Source organism: Wolffia australiana, chromosome 4, assembly GCF_029677425.1.
Source record: "Wolffia australiana isolate 7733 chromosome 4, ASM2967742v1".
NCBI classification, from domain to species: domain Eukaryota; kingdom Viridiplantae; phylum Streptophyta; class Magnoliopsida; order Alismatales; family Araceae; genus Wolffia; species Wolffia australiana.
In genome coordinates this window covers 6,262,809-6,278,444 of record NC_135838.1, presented here as the reverse complement: position 1 = coordinate 6,278,444, position 15,636 = coordinate 6,262,809, and the positions used below count along the sequence as shown (strand labels likewise).

Sequence of the window (15,636 nt, the reverse complement as noted above, 5' to 3'; positions counted from 1 at the left end):
GTACGCTTACAATATTGAGTCGAAGTACGTCAAATTTACTGTGTTATGTCATGAAATTACCTAATATTAATGATATCGTATGTACTTTAGGGAAGGCTATTCCATTGTATGAAACTTTAGGTAATAAAATACCCAAACAAATGATCTATTTTAATGTTGAACAACTTGTGAGGTTATATGGCGAAAAATATCAGGATGTTGTGATCAAAGGTATCTTCATAAATATATATTATTAATTTGATGAAACCAAACCTCTTAAATCAGACTTTTTTCCTATTACTACTTTATATGATAATATGATTGCAGACATTATCAAAGCTATGCATTCTGATATTAGAAATGCTAATCTACCTGATGTTAAATCACTTAAGTATAAAAAGTGTCGTATATCATATGAGATAAATGCACTTAAAGCCAAATATAAACAAAAAAATGTAGGCCTTTCATTGTAGCCGATATAGAGACTGTAATGTTAGATGAAATTCAAGTCCCTATGTTAGATGAAATGTGGCTGGTTACTTAGTGGTGAATCCTGGTGATGATCTAACTTCCATCCCTTACTATTCGATTAATACATTCTTTAGTGAGGATCACATATTTTTCTATCCCAAGTTTGAAGAAAGGAGTGAGAAAATGTTATCTGATTTTATCCATAATTTGGAAGAATATGTAAAATCAAATAGGGAGTTTTCGCAGTGTTTATTTTCACAATTTTTCAAGATTTGATGGCATTTTTATTATCAAGTATTATACGGATCGTGGTGATAAGTATAAAATAAAAACCTTGATGAGGAATCATAGATTGTACAAGTTGAAAGTCTATGTTGGCAATAATTTATTAATCTGTTTTAGAGATTCTTACACATTGCTTACTAGCACTCCTGCATCATTGTCTAAAACTTTATGCCCTGAATTAGGCTCCAAAGGTTCTATCCCACATTCTTATTTGAGTGTCGATAATATTAAGGATCACAGAGAGGCTATAGTTAACTATCTTCGTCAGGATATTCTTATCTTAGGAGGTGTGATGAAAAAGGCTCAAGATATTTATTGGTCCTAATATAATGAGATTGATATCGAGGATGTGATGATAGTTTCAGCCCTTTCCCTTAAAATCTTTCGTAAGAGATATTTTGATGATAAAATATTTAATATCAATATACCTACTAGAAACCAAGACACCTTTATTAGGCGAGGCTATTATGGAGGGCATGTCGATGTATATAAGCCATATGGTGAAAATCTTTACTACTATGATGTGAACTCTCTCTATCCTTATATTATGAAATCCTTCAGGGGTCCCTGTCTGGCATAATAATTTGGAAGAGACTGATTTGGAGAACTTATTTGGATTTGTTGAAGCCTGTGTAGTATGTCCAAGTACTATAGAACATCCATTCTTGCCATATAAGGACAAGTTTGGTACTTTAATCTTTCCTACAGGTAGATTCATTGGAGTCTTTTATAGCGAAGAGTTGAAGTTCGCTCGTAATTTAGATTACAATATAATTCCTCTTAGAGGCTATTTGTTTGAGAAAAAACCATAGTCCTTTGGAAGTTATCATCTCAGACCTATATAAAAGCAGACTCAAAGCTAAGAAAAGAGGTGATGCACCAATGACATATATTTATAAAATACTAATGAACTCGCTCTATGGTAGATTTGGTATGAATCCTGAAAGTACTGTCACGGAGATCTGAAATAAAAAATAATACGAGGAATTGATGATGAAAGACACATTTCAATCTGCAGAGAAGCTTACCGATCATTACTATATTGTTAATTCCATTACCAATTGTTACTCTCTAGACGACGATGACTGGAAAGCTCCTAAGATGTCAGCCGTTCACTTGGCAGCTGCTATCACGGCTTGTGCTCGTATTCATATGTATCCACACATTGCTAGATCAGACTGTTATTATACTGATAGTGACTCCATAGCCCTAGGAAGTCCTCTTTCTGACGATTTTGTCTCTTCAACAGAATTGGGTAAGTTTAAACTAGAAAACCATATCAAGAAAGGTATCTTCTTAGCACCTAAAAGCTACATGTTGGAAATAGAAGATGAGGGAACTATTCTTAAGCACAAGGGGCCTGCTAAAGATTTAATCAGTGCGGATTGGTTTAAAAAGCAATATGCAGATCCATCTATAACTAAGCAGATGTCCACTGAAGCCAATTTCCGAATAGATTGGAAAAAACTACGGATTGGAAAGAAGAATATGAACATAAGAATAGGACTACCACAGAGTTCGAAAAGAGATAATGCCTATGATGCAAATGAGGACTAGGTAGGCACATGCCCCAGAAATGTCGTTGACCAAGGAACTCAAGATGCTAATACTATTCTCAAATATGAGCTATTGACTAAGAAGAAGCCCTGATAAATCTACCCTTTAACTTAATCCGACGAATGCTTTGAAGTGATATAAATAGAATCCGACGAATGCTCAAAATAGACTGTAATGAACAACCCCACTTAGACTGAATCCGAAAGATCGACAAGGTGGAGTAGCCCCTTTCATCACTCTGACTTCCTTCTCTTTGGTGGAGTGAGTGATGCCCCCCAAGGGTAGCACGAACGGTGCTAAGGTGTTGCTTGGAAGAGAGGGTTGTGCCTTTAAGAGGGTAGCATCTTCCTCTTGTGGGAGAGACTATCCCTTGAGGTCCAGTCACACAATCAACCTAAACCCTCTTCTGAAGCCTAGGTTGAGCCCCACAAGGTAGCCTCCTATGGGAGAGACTAGGCTTGTAGCACACCATCAATCTAAACCCTCTTCTGAAGCGCATTCCTGTAGTTCAAAAGTGAATAAGGAAGTGCAAGGCTAGCTGACTGCTGTCTGATGAGTTCATCCCTCTCTATAGCCATGCTCTTATCATGACTTTTGTTAACCCACTTTGCCTAAATCTTCAACTAAAGACCAATGAGAGTAGATTACATCCGGGGTGGCATGATCACAAGGTCATGCTACTGTTTTTTTATGAATCAATCAAAGAAAACCAGAGCCAAATACATCTATGATTCAAATAGACCAAGATCCAATTTATTGGTGAACAGAATCTGCCATAATCTCTTCAAATACACACGTACACACGATAAGCAGACACACCAATTCTGATTATAATCTATGAAACAATTCTGATTCATTAATAAAACATATAACGAAACTTGCCCTTGCAAAAATAAGGGTTTTGCTTAACCACGAGTAACGAGCTCGAGGTGTTCTCAATCGACGAAGCCTCTAAAGCCTGAGGTGATCTCAATTGGCGATGCATCTAGGTGTTCTCAATCAGCGAAGCCTCTATGGTGTTCTCAATTGGCGAAGCCTCCTTTGCCTTTGCTGAGGTATTCTCAATCGGTGAAGCCTCCAAGTATTGAGCATAGGATTTCTCAATCGGTGAAGCCTCACAACCAATCCTTGCTCTCTCATTTATAACTTATACTTTTCTAATATAATATATTTAAACTTATTACCTGTTACTCTAACTCCTATACACCATTTTAGAAAAATGGCTAATTTCTTACTAAAATAGCTGATTTTATACCATCGTTAAAACTATGTCTAAAATCCTAGTGCTAAGGGATGTTTTGTTCTTACAGAACTGTTCTTGCCTTCCTATGATACGAGGGGGTACCTGGGCTGATAGTACACTTATTTTCTGTTCTCATAAATTTTACCCCTATAAATTAGTACTAATAAGTGTATCAGGTACTAATTTATCGAATGCTTCTTTCAAATTCGTGCGGGCTAGTATTCTAGGCATAAGAAGACCCATTTTTTTGAAAGTAGAACGATTCTTCTTAATGAACTCCAATACCTTTTTATTTATCTGAAATCCTTGGCTCTGAAGCCCATTCAATATGGAGCACATTTCCTTATAATTTGAATCATCTAATTCTATATTGAAATTATTTAGGTTATGGGATGATAGAAGAATATAATGTATATTTAAGGAAGGACAACTTAAGTAACCAACTTTCAGGTCGGATAACAAAAAAGGCTTACTTATTTCTTTCTCAAATTCAAATATAAAATAATCATCAGATTCAGATGGATGTTCCCAATCTACCGGCTTGCAAACCATTGGAAGATTGAGTTTCAACGGGAGAATACTTAAGTTAAAGTTGCATACAATGAATAAATGTTTTTCTATACAAGCCTTTCCTTTCTTTTTCACTACAGGTTTATTATCATCCGCAGAAATGGACTCAAGAGAGATCAATTTTCTTTCAATCATAAACTCAAGCAATCTTTTACTTATTTCAAATTCTTTACCTTTTTTATGACTGATATCACCTTCCTTACTACTATCAACTTGACTACTTGTCATTTTATTCTTATTAATTATATTAGCTTGTGTTATAACTATTCTATCTATGAGTCCCAACAATGTAGATACCCTCACAACCGAGTTCTCTTGAATACTATGGAAGGCCACACCTAGGGCATATATAAGGATAGCTTCTAGCGTATATTCACCAAACTGAACAATAGTGCTATTATAAAGTTCTTTAGTACTGTGTTTCCTCAAATAGTATTTAACGTTAATAAGGTTCTTTCCTATCAATCGTTTGATTAAATTAGGAGTTTCAGTAAATATCGTATTTTCATCAAATTTTCTAGTTATATCTTCAATCCCCATTTGTAATTTTATTAAATCCGACTCATTCCATTTATCACTTATATCCTTTTATCTATTTACTGAAATAGATCTTCAAACATCATATGTGCATGAAAAAGCTAAAATGTGCATGAAATAGACCTTTCATGCACAAATTTTCTAGTTATATCTTCAATCCCCATTTGTAATTTTATTAAATCCGACTCATTCCATTGGTAACTTTTCCACTATATCCTTATACAATTGATCCCACAATTCATTGATGATATTCTCATTACTAGTAGAGAACCTCCTGATATTAGAATACGCCCTTCTAAACTTCTATCTATTTTGATTTAATGTCATGCACTTTCTCTGCAACTTCAAGTCAATCAACTCCTTTCTCAGCCCTATTCCTATGAATGAATATCCCTTACAACACACCGTTCTAAAAATATTGTGAATGCCTTCTCTCGGACAGTGAATCCCTCCGCATTTTTTAATCGCTCGGAGCGCATAGCGATAGCCTCCTCTTTTGTTGATCGCTCGTAGGTTGATGCGATTAATTTTGAAAAATGACATGTTCATGTGTTTGTTTTAATATATGTTTTCCCTGGCAAGGGGGGAATGAGGATTATTTTTCCCCAAAGATGGCCATAAGTGGGAGGTGTATTATAGGGGGGAATGAGGATTACTTTGATGCGTGTAATATAGTGTTGGGATGTGGACGAGACGCTTTTTCGTCCCAGGATGAAAAAATTGTCCCGTCCAAGGGTTTGGACAAAATTTGGGACGAAAATTCATCCCGGGACCACCAAAGTCACATCTGACGATAGATAGACAAATCTGGACTAACAACCGTCAGATTCACATCCGACGGTTGAGATGTAGCCATGTGGCCTCACTATGATACTTTGCATCAAAGTCCCTGTATTTTTACGCGCATGAAAACTGATGCCGCTAAGAAATAACTGTACATATGTCCCTTTGCATTATCTCTCCTTCGTATTTCCCTAAAAAACTTAGAAAATTCTATATTAATATATTATAAATATAAAACAGCTTTTTTTTTCGAGACGAGGGACGGGACCATAAATTCATCTTGGGAGGACTGGGGGGGGGGGACGGTTTTCGTACCGTTGCACGAAAAATTCATCCCGTCCTTCGTCAATGCACTGAATCCGGATGTCAAACGGGACGAAATTCATCCCATCTTATCCATCGTCCATGTTCTGGACGATCCAGAACTATAATGCGAACACTGAAGGGAAAACTGTCCCGTCATGAACCCACAGACGACGAACGTGATGACATCTCCTCGTCTATGGGGTTCAGCTGTCGCGTCACAAGGGTTATTGGCAAAGACCTAAACCTTACCTAAACTTCTCTTGGGTTCCTGTCTGGTGTATTCCGGTCTCCCTCCCATCTAGTTGATTAGTCAAAGTCAAAGAAAAAGTCAAAGTGAAGAAGAAAATTTGATCTTTCATCCTGGTCCGGACCAGTCCCGGGTCCAAAATACCCGCTCGTCTAAGGACTTAATTTAAGACGTGCTCAGTATGAATGGAACTGAGTCCCACATTCTTTATGAGAATTAGGGGACAATATTCTGTCTATGGTGAAACATAGATTGGATGATGGATAGACAGCCAATATTCAATCATCTTAGTGATGGTTAAGGATAAGGATTGATGGTTAGGATTCAATCATCTTAGTGACTACCATCTTTTGTGTAAGAACTAAGCAGATAACTCGACATCACATCTTGAGTGTTCGTTTGGTAGGTCTACTCCCTTTCAGGATCTGATGTGTACGCGTCTCGTCCTGAGCCCATGGACAACGGACGGGACAATGACTGCTTGTGGGCACCACTTTAGACACGATGAGCAAAAGGGGTGAAGCGAAGAAATGACCGAAGGTTCAGTATCTGAACCAGCAGAGCATCAAAAAGCAAAGCGAGCCGCGCTAGCACGTAACTATTTGGCATGTCCCTAACATGAGAAAACAGAATGGGATGGGACAGATGAAGACTAGTGACGTAACAAAGTGTCGGCTGCAGTTTGTCACGTCTCCTGTCTGGTCACACATCCCTGAATTTTAGAAGACTCTGTAATATCCCATCACCAAAATTCTTTGACCAAGAGAACTTAATTTAAGATTAGTCTAGTAAGAATTGAACAAATAGCCTAAGAATTTAGATGACTGCATTCACTCCACGTTCAAACATAGATGGCTACAATTCAATTTACAAATCAACGCTATAACTATGAAACTAACAGGTACAAATAGTTTGCAGAATAATGATCTTACTGACTACCATGTTCTTTTGTGTTTCTCTCTCTTCTCCTGCTCTTCTTATTCTTATTGAATGCTTTGATCTCTCCCTCCCCCAATCTCCTGCTGCCTATGAAAAATGTGAAGAGAGGTTTGTAGATTGAGGGGAAGAGAGAGGGAGAGAGAGCCAAATAAATAGAGTATTTTCATTTTTTTAAGTTGTCCCTGCCATAAGGGAATGGCAAGTCTGGGACGTCACGCCTCGGCCGTGACGGGACGGATGACGATCCGTGATGGACGGTGACATGACGAAGGTTTCATCACATCACCACCCCGTCACACGTCCACAGATTTTGGAAAGATCGTCACCTTCGAGTCACGCGTCCCTCTCTGCGGCATCACTTCGCGTCCCCGTCACCGGATGGCGTCACCGTCACATGTGATGGGATAAACATGGCGGATTTTCTATGGTTTTTTAGAAAATATGGAGGAGAGAGAATTGGAGGGGCATATCTCCAATTATTTTTGGGCAGCATCCTTTTGCGGGCAAAAATTAATGCAAAGATTTCGCTGCAAAATGTCAAGAAATCTAGTTATCAATGCCATGTGGCAAAATCTTAGCCGTCGGAAAGCTTAAATATTACAATTTTTAAGCGCTTTTTTGGCCATTTTTAAAAATCCGTCACGGCCGTCATCATCCGTGACGGCAGTCCCATCACATCACCTGTACGAGGCCCCCCATCACCGTCACGGCAGGAATCAGACTGCAAGAGAGAGAGAGGGACATATTCGATCCCATCCAATTCAAACTAGACAGTTCAGATTGAATGGGGCAGGGCTATTTGATTCAACCATTGGGCAGGAATTAGACTGCAAGTGAGAGAGGGGGAGAGACAAATTTGATTCGATCCGATCGGATTGAAACCAGACATTTCAAATTGAATGGGGCAGGGTCATTTAACTTGATGATCAAGGACTGGATTAGGTCAACCGAATGCTTGATCCAACTGAACTTTAGAACGATCAGATTGAATCCCCCATGTCTAGGATAGAGATGTACGGACGAACAGTAAGAGAGAGATTGAGAGTGGAAATGACAATGCAAAAGGGATTTATTATAAAAACGGATAGATAGACACAGACTATTGAGAAAAGCATTCATAATTGAGACAGGAGAGAGATCAAGAGCTCGGAAGCAATATAATCATGCATAGAGAGGAACATGGACATACAAGTTACACAAAAATATGCACAAAACTATGTAACGAGAGAAATAGAGCATATGTTTTCAAGAAGATGAATGATACTAATTTGCCAATGTTACATTAGCCAATCTTTTTGTGACGATCATCGTGATCTCTCAAGAACAGAAAAAAAAGATAATTGTGGTAAACCCGGAACACCTTCAAGTAGATCAAATCTCTAGAGTGACAAAGATTTAGATTTAAACAAGGATGGTGATGGATCTTCCGGCCGCAACAATCCCAGCAATCCTTCTCCTCGCACAAAGGATGAACATCAAATTTCAAACGTCAATTACAATGCAATTAGTCGAGAATCAACAAACCAACCTCGATCGGATTTCGAAGATGCTCGGGAAGATCGGCTTCGGAGACTCTGCCAAGAAATCGCCGCTTTCCTTTTCATCCTGTTGACCCAAATCTCTCGATCCGGCCTCCATTCTTGGATCTTCGACAGAGGAAAAACATCACCAACGGAATCATTGTTCAAACGAGAAGCGAAAAAAGAGGGCTTTGCTCCGGCTACGGCAATTCTAGGCAATCCTCGCAAACCCAGTGAGGAAGAAGGCGTAATCAAGCTCCCAAATCGGGTCTGCTCAACGCCGCCCGGGAGGGTAGAAAACGAGAATCTTCCGCCGTCGCTGATGGCCGCGTTAGATTCCAGAATCTCCTTCGAGGAGAGATTCTCCGCTGGAAGTCGTCGATCAAGAACGCGGGGGCGGGGAGATCCGCCCTCGATCCAGCGAACTAGAGCGATTTTGGACGAGCGATTGGGGTCGTATTCGATCCTCTCCACGATCCCGACGCCGGAGACGTTGCGCTTCAGATCGATCTTCCTGAGAAGCTGCTTCGCTCCACCGCCGCGATGGAAGGCGGTGATTCGGCCTTGCGAATTCCTTCCCCCCGTCCTCGGCTTACAGCGGGTGAACTGCCGAAGCGCCGATGCTCCCTTGTTCGCCATAGCCGGCGAGCTCTCGAGGAAGAAGACGACCCAGGAAGAAGCCCTAGTTGTACCTCTCCACTGCCTTCAAACATATATAAGTAGGGTTTGACATTTTGGACAGAACGGAACCTAACCGGGACCGAACCTTACCCAGACCGGATCCTATCCCACGCACTAACCATTTTCTTCCCCGTCGCCCTTCCCATCACCACCCCCAAGCGGTCATCGCTGCTGCTCCAAGCGCACAACGCCTCCGCCACCTCCGTGCTCCTCTGCCACCCCCCGTACCGGACCGGATCCGGACCGAACAAGACCGGACCAGAACCGGACAGAACTTTGGGTAAGGTTTAGGTCTATGCCAGAAAACCGGACCGGGACGGTCAAACCCTACTTATAAGAACTACTTCCGGTTCCAGTAGGGAACGGCATGTCCGGGAGGGATGACGATCCATGATGGACGGTGACGTAACAAAACTTTCGTCACGTCACCATCCCGTCACACGCCCGAGGATTTCGGAAAAATCCATCACGTTCGCATCACCGTCACAGTTTGCGGCGTCCCCGTCACGTCCCTGTCGCCAGACGGCGTCACCATCACGTGTGACGGTGATACGTTCTTCACAAGATGAGTTATCCAGCCAGAACATAGGTGCGAGCCCTCGCAAGTGTGAACCAGTTTAAATAATAGGTAACCTGTGCGGGAGGGGGAATCGGGCATTTCTTGAATCTGGAGGCTGACGGTTACGACCACCAAAAAGTCTGGAGCAGCAGGAGCAGGCCTGCTGATACGGAGGGAGGAAGCGCCGTCGCGGAGGGAGGAACCACCCGGCGAGCTACCTTCTATATTTTCTTCTCATCTCATCTTTCTCTATTCAACTTGGAATGTATCTTGGTTAATTCCTGATGATTTTCGTGAGTTATAAGTCGAGAAAGACTCATTGATACTGCAAGTTGTATCAACTGGTATCCGAGCAAAAGGTCCTGCCATAGATACTATGGAAGAAGCAGGAAAGCGCGGAAAGGCTGAGGCGTTCGATCATCCAAACACAGTGAAAGTTTTATCTGATATTTGCAAGAATTGAAGTCTATGAATCTACGACTTGAAGGTAACCTTCCAACTGCTTCAATGTCTACTACTCACACAACTCAGAAAGATTCACGGATTTTATCGAATCAAGTTTATCAACCTTATCAGAGATTGAGTTTTCGAAAATTTAATTTGCCGTATTTCCATGGAGAAAACGCAGAAATTTGGTTGAATTGTGTTGAGAGAATTTTCCGATCACAAAGGTTAATAGATTCTGAGAAGATTTATATCGTGTCACTGCACTTAAAAGGTTCAGCGTCAGATTGGTTTGCATACACATCTGAGCACGTCAGATTTGATTCTCGAATAGAATTCACGCAGAAATTTTATCAAAGGTTTGTATTTTCCTCTAAATCAATTTATCAACAGCTATTCGACTTGCATCAAACAGGATCTGTCAGTGAGTTTCGTTTTGAGTTTGAACAGCTAACTACTTATTTGCCTCATATACCCATGGATATTTTGGAAAATGCTTACCTCCATGGACTAAAAGCTGAAATCAGGGCAGAGGTTCGTAAGTATCGTCCATATGGTATCCAGGAAGTCATGGATTTTTCCATTGAAGCAGAAGTAAATCTAGGAGTAATTGGGCACAACACACCATCACATTCTACCACGAACCCACTCGACAATGACATACACAAGCAAAAAGGACAATTATCAAGTCGAGATCAAGATCCCAATGAGGCAGTTACGGAAGCCATTTCTTGTGAATATTTGACATTTTCTACATACAAAAGGACAGGTAAAAGCATGGAAAATATTTTGGAAGGGGCGCTGCCCCTCACCCCACAAGGAGGCGACTTCCCCCTGACCCCCTTCCCAACTGACCACGCAGTTAGATCTGTGACAACCTCGTCGGAGCGCATTTTATCAGGCCCTGCACTCAACAGAGAAGATTGGAACAGTCAAGAGATTACAATAATAAATATTTGAGCAGAGTATACCCAAGCTTGAACCATTCATCAACAGAAACTTATACTGACTTGTATGCAAGATTCCTTTCTAGTGATACATTTGGATATTCCTCAAAAAGAAGATAAAGAAGAACAATTTGAAGTATCATTTCCACTGTTCTTACAAGTTTTTCATACAACTGTATCCAAAATTCCTAGGTCATTAATGAGATGCAGGGGTGACACAACCTTCATAACATTAGCGGAATATATCCATCCAAGTTATTCTTCATGTATATGCAAACATCTTTGGAACCTAGGGGTGAGTGAAATTACGGATGGACGTCCATCAGGAGGGCAATATGTAAACATTTGTTTACACGATTGTGGCCTGTTGCTGAATTTATTTGTTGTTGGAAAAGGCATGATGACAGTACTTCACAATCTGCAACAATTACTGTTGAGAATATCATGTGCCCAGCTTCCAGTATTTTAAATTACAGGACTGTAATCCATGTTGACCTTGTCCTAAACAGCTTCCAGAATGCAAAGACACTATATGATGGTGAAGTTGAGAATATTTTACACTGGTACTCGAATTCTCTTTTTGCCTTATGGAGGAGACTTACGATGAAATATTTTACATGGATGATGAACAAGGGATATTCTTCCATAGAAAACACCTAGGTAAAAGCATACAAGGGCAAAAAGATTAAGTTGCGATGTTAAATGATTATTCTGTTTCTTTTCAAAGCAGATATTAAAAGGCAGTATGGCAGTAAACCCGAAATTGATAAATCCAACGTACTGCCTACACTTGACTCAGCGACTCAGAACAGGTTGCAGTTTCAAGGGTACATCTTAATTTGGCTTGAGAAAGCTTGTTATCTGCTTTTACATTGCTTACATCCAGATGCTTATAAGGATTTAGTCAATGGGATACAACTAGTCATTTCTTACGACCCATTTTGCATGATCAAAGAGAACATAAATAATTCTATGGAGTTTGCCAACTTGTGTACTTCCATTTCACCTTATGATGCTGGAAGGTCTCCATTAATCACATACTCATTGATGTTCTCGATCCTATGGAAATCTGCTATCATTATAATAAAATTTTTTGAAGCAGGCAGGGTATTCCAATCCTTCACCAAGTTCCTTTTTCAGGAAATTGCCTCCAAAAAAATCAGAATATCACAAGATTATCCTCAATAATTTTACTCCTGATTATAGTAAGATGGGACAATACAGTTCAGGTGATTTATGGACATAAAATAAGGATGAGATCACAGTCCTTTCCTATCTCCAAATATTCTTCAATGGGGAATGGCAAAATACGTTTCAGACACTTTGGTATGAATTCTCAAATCTTGTCTCTTGTCAGAGGAGCTTAAGAGATAGTTCGAAGTTGCAACGTTGGGAATATTACTGGAGGCAAACTCTGGCCATAACAGTACAGGATGTGGCTTATGGCCAGAAGTAATAATTCTTAAAAAATATCTGGCAAGTATAGCATTGGATCAGAATGAAAGCGATTTCTCAATACATGGTTACATTGACATTGATATATTTGGAAAAAGTTTCAATGAAAATCAACTATTTCTTCATCAATAGGAATTCGAGCAAGATTCTTTCAGTCCAATACGTGCTCATCCTTGTCATTTTTTTTTTCAAAAATACAGAATAAAGTCAGTGCAGGACCTATTACACTCAACTACCCACAGTTGTCTGCATCAGCATCCCCTGAATATTTGACAAAGCTACTGGGGGAAAAGATAAGTCACTTGATTGATGAATTCCATTCAAGAAACAGAAGGAATGCCATTACCACTTCACCGACAAACATTTACCAGGACACAAATACCAACGAGAGCTTACTATTTTCCTTTCACAGGTAGAATTCATACTGTGGGGAAAAATTACCCCATTCAGGGTTATCATTCAGATCCATAAGCATGCATCTTTCAACTTTAGAAGTACAATGGTGGTACAAACACTCGGCATGCCTATCAGGTCATACCACAAAATCTGGTCATTCCATTTTTTACTGGATGTTGGCTCCTACAGGCAAATGTCAGGCATATGCATCCATACAAGAATGACTCTCATGGGTCTCATCACTCAAGCCGACCTAGAGTTGATCTCACCATACTATTCTATTGGTCCTAAACATTATCATCTTGAGTGGACTACTTTGGTAAATAAGACCAAGTGGATCAATATGCAGTATTTGACACTTGCAGTAGAGGTTTCTCCTGAAGACATTATTCAATCATGGACTACTGTCAAAGGGTCAGGGGTATTGCATAAATTGCTTAATATCTTGACAAGAAAAGCTACCAGGGAATGAGTAAAAAAAAACCTTCGGGACACTTCTCCTCACTCAAAGCTTGAGGACAAGCTTCAACTCTATGGGGGAAGTATTGATACGTTCTTTACAAGATGAATTATCCAACCAGGAAACACGTGCAAGTCCTCGCACGTGTGAACCAGTTTAAATAAGAGGTAACCTATGTGGGAGGGGGAATCAGGCATTTCTTGAATTTGGAGGCTGACGGTTACGACTGCCAGAAAGGCTGGAGCAGCATGAGCTGGCTTGCTGATCCGGAAGGAGGAAGCACCATCGCGAACAGAGGAGCCACCCGGCGAGCTACCTTATATATTTTCTTCTCATCTCATCTTTCTCTATTCAACTTGGAACGTACCTTGGTGAATTCCTGATGATTTTTGTGAGTTCTTAGTCGAGAAAGATTCATTGATACTGCAAGTCGTATCAGATGGGAAAAACAACCATGCGAAGGAGAGAGAATTAGAGGTGCATATCTCCAATTATCCTTGGACGGCATCCTTTTGAGCACACAAATTAATGCAGGGAGTTTTCTGAAAATGCAAAGAAATTGAGTTAGCGATGCCAAGTGACGAAAGCTCGAATGTCAAAAACCTTAAATCTAACGATTTCTAAGCTTTTTTGGTCATTTTTAAAAATCCGTCACAAGCATCATCTGTGAGCGCCATCCCATCACGTCACCCATTAATAAAGTCAAATAAGGCTAGTCATTTGCATGCATTCTTCATCCTAACTACCCTGAAATTCATTTCAACACTAACAAAACTATTATTTTACATAATAATGAGATCATGCCTTCGACTTTTTCCAATAATTAAAAAGCTGCATTTTTTACTCAATTGAGGTTTCCATCAATACCTTGACATGTATTTTACCAGGTTACATAGTTTGGGAGTTATGTTTAAGAAGATTTCAGGGATATTTCTAAATCCTAATAGACTCATTTAGTCAAGTGGGATATGAATCTAAGAATTTCCCAAGTATGTTGACTTTTCAGGTCAAAGGTTGACTTTCAATGGTCATAAAATTACAAAATTTTGTGAGGAAGTCAAGACACGAGTCTTGAGGCTTAGGATGGAATTTCAGATCAGAAGGAGCTATGAATAAAAAGATGCATGCTAATCAATAGAGCTGACTCAACCAATAGACTCGTTGTAAAGGAGCTTGAAGAAAACCTTCTAGAAGGTCCTTGGAGGCTTTGAGGATGATCAAGACGCCTGAGGACTCTAGCTGGCAGTTATTGTTTGGAGGAGAGCCCAGGGTCAGGATCTAGTCTAGGATTCATGAGGTGGAACCATCCATCCAGTCCAGCTCAAATCCAAGGGCTAGGGATGATTTGTAACTAACTCTAACCGACTTGTTCTTTTCCCTCCAAATTTGACCTGGAGGGAAAGAATCTGGTTGGTTGGGGTCTAATCACCTGGATTGAGGCATCTGGTTGGTTGGGGTCTAATCCTGGACATTCATCCATGATCCAACCACCAAGACTGGTTGAAATAAACACATGTATCCCTATAAAAGGGCCCCCCTCACCCTCCTTGAGGGTATCCAAGAATTGAGTATTGTTATGTTCCATTTGCTTCTTTGTTGAGCTTGTTCCTAGGTCCACCTTCATCCTGAAGGTTCAAGGGGTCTTCTGGGAGCGTCCTGGATCTTGAAGCCCCTTGGGTGTGACAAAAAGGTTCCTTTATTCTTCTTATTCTACATCCTCCCAGACTTTTCATAACTTCTTGGCTATCCTTTGAAAGATAGCCAACGTCCTAAGCTTTCCATTGCCTACTCACACGTGTCAAAACGATATCTGGAACTCCAGATATCATCGTTTTGGTCCACCGCACGTGAGAGCACCTCCGCCGGCGCAACTAGTGGCGGAGCGCCAAAGCCCAGCGCACAAGTGGCACTTCTACCCGCACATTCAGCGGCAGAGCACCTATGACTGCACTCTATATCTCTCTCTATCTCTCTCTCTTCACTTAAACTGTCAGGAATCATTCCCGAACTGAGTTAACTCAGTTCAGTAACGATTCAAACAGCTCTCTCTCATCCGGTTCAATGACTTTGAACCGCATAAGGGAATTACAACCAAAATAATGTCAGAATTTTTTATCTCTCCCTAGAGAAAATAAAAAAATCTGAAAAATATCATAAAAATCATATTACGTCCAGACTTTGCACAAAATATTTTCCACATATGGTAAAAATAGTTCATCTTTTTTTGTTGAAAATAAATCATCTTAATAACTAAAAA

General features: G+C 40.2%; 1 protein-coding gene across 2 annotated transcripts; it reads right to left on the bottom strand.

Annotated features, from left to right (window-relative positions):
* Positions 1–8,157: 8,157 nt before the first annotated feature.
* LOC144701725 (Nucleic acid-binding, OB-fold-like protein) lies at positions 8,158–9,141 on the bottom strand. Of its 2 annotated transcripts, none has more exons than XM_078573468.1 (2): positions 8,446–9,141; positions 8,158–8,370 (listed from the first exon to the last, which is right to left on the bottom strand). In XM_078573468.1, exons 1-2 carry the CDS (start codon positions 9,074–9,076, stop codon positions 8,297–8,299), a joined length of 705 nt encoding a protein of 234 aa, XP_078429594.1. In that variant the 5' UTR covers positions 9,077–9,141; the 3' UTR covers positions 8,158–8,296. The 2 variants fall into 2 exon arrangements, with proteins under 2 accessions (XP_078429594.1, XP_078429595.1); XM_078573469.1 differs by having other exon boundaries at positions 8,158–8,367; positions 8,446–9,139.
* Positions 9,142–15,636: the final 6,495 nt, after the last annotated feature.

Coding starts and splice junctions, on each gene's coding strand:
- LOC144701725 (XM_078573468.1), bottom strand. CDS start 9,076: ATGGCGAACAAGGGAGCATCGGCGCTTCGGCAGTTCACCCGCTGTAAG. Junction 8,371..8,445: donor ATCTTCGAAATCCGATCGAG/GTTGGTTTGTTG, acceptor TTGTGCGAGGAG/AAGGATTGCTGGGATTGTTG.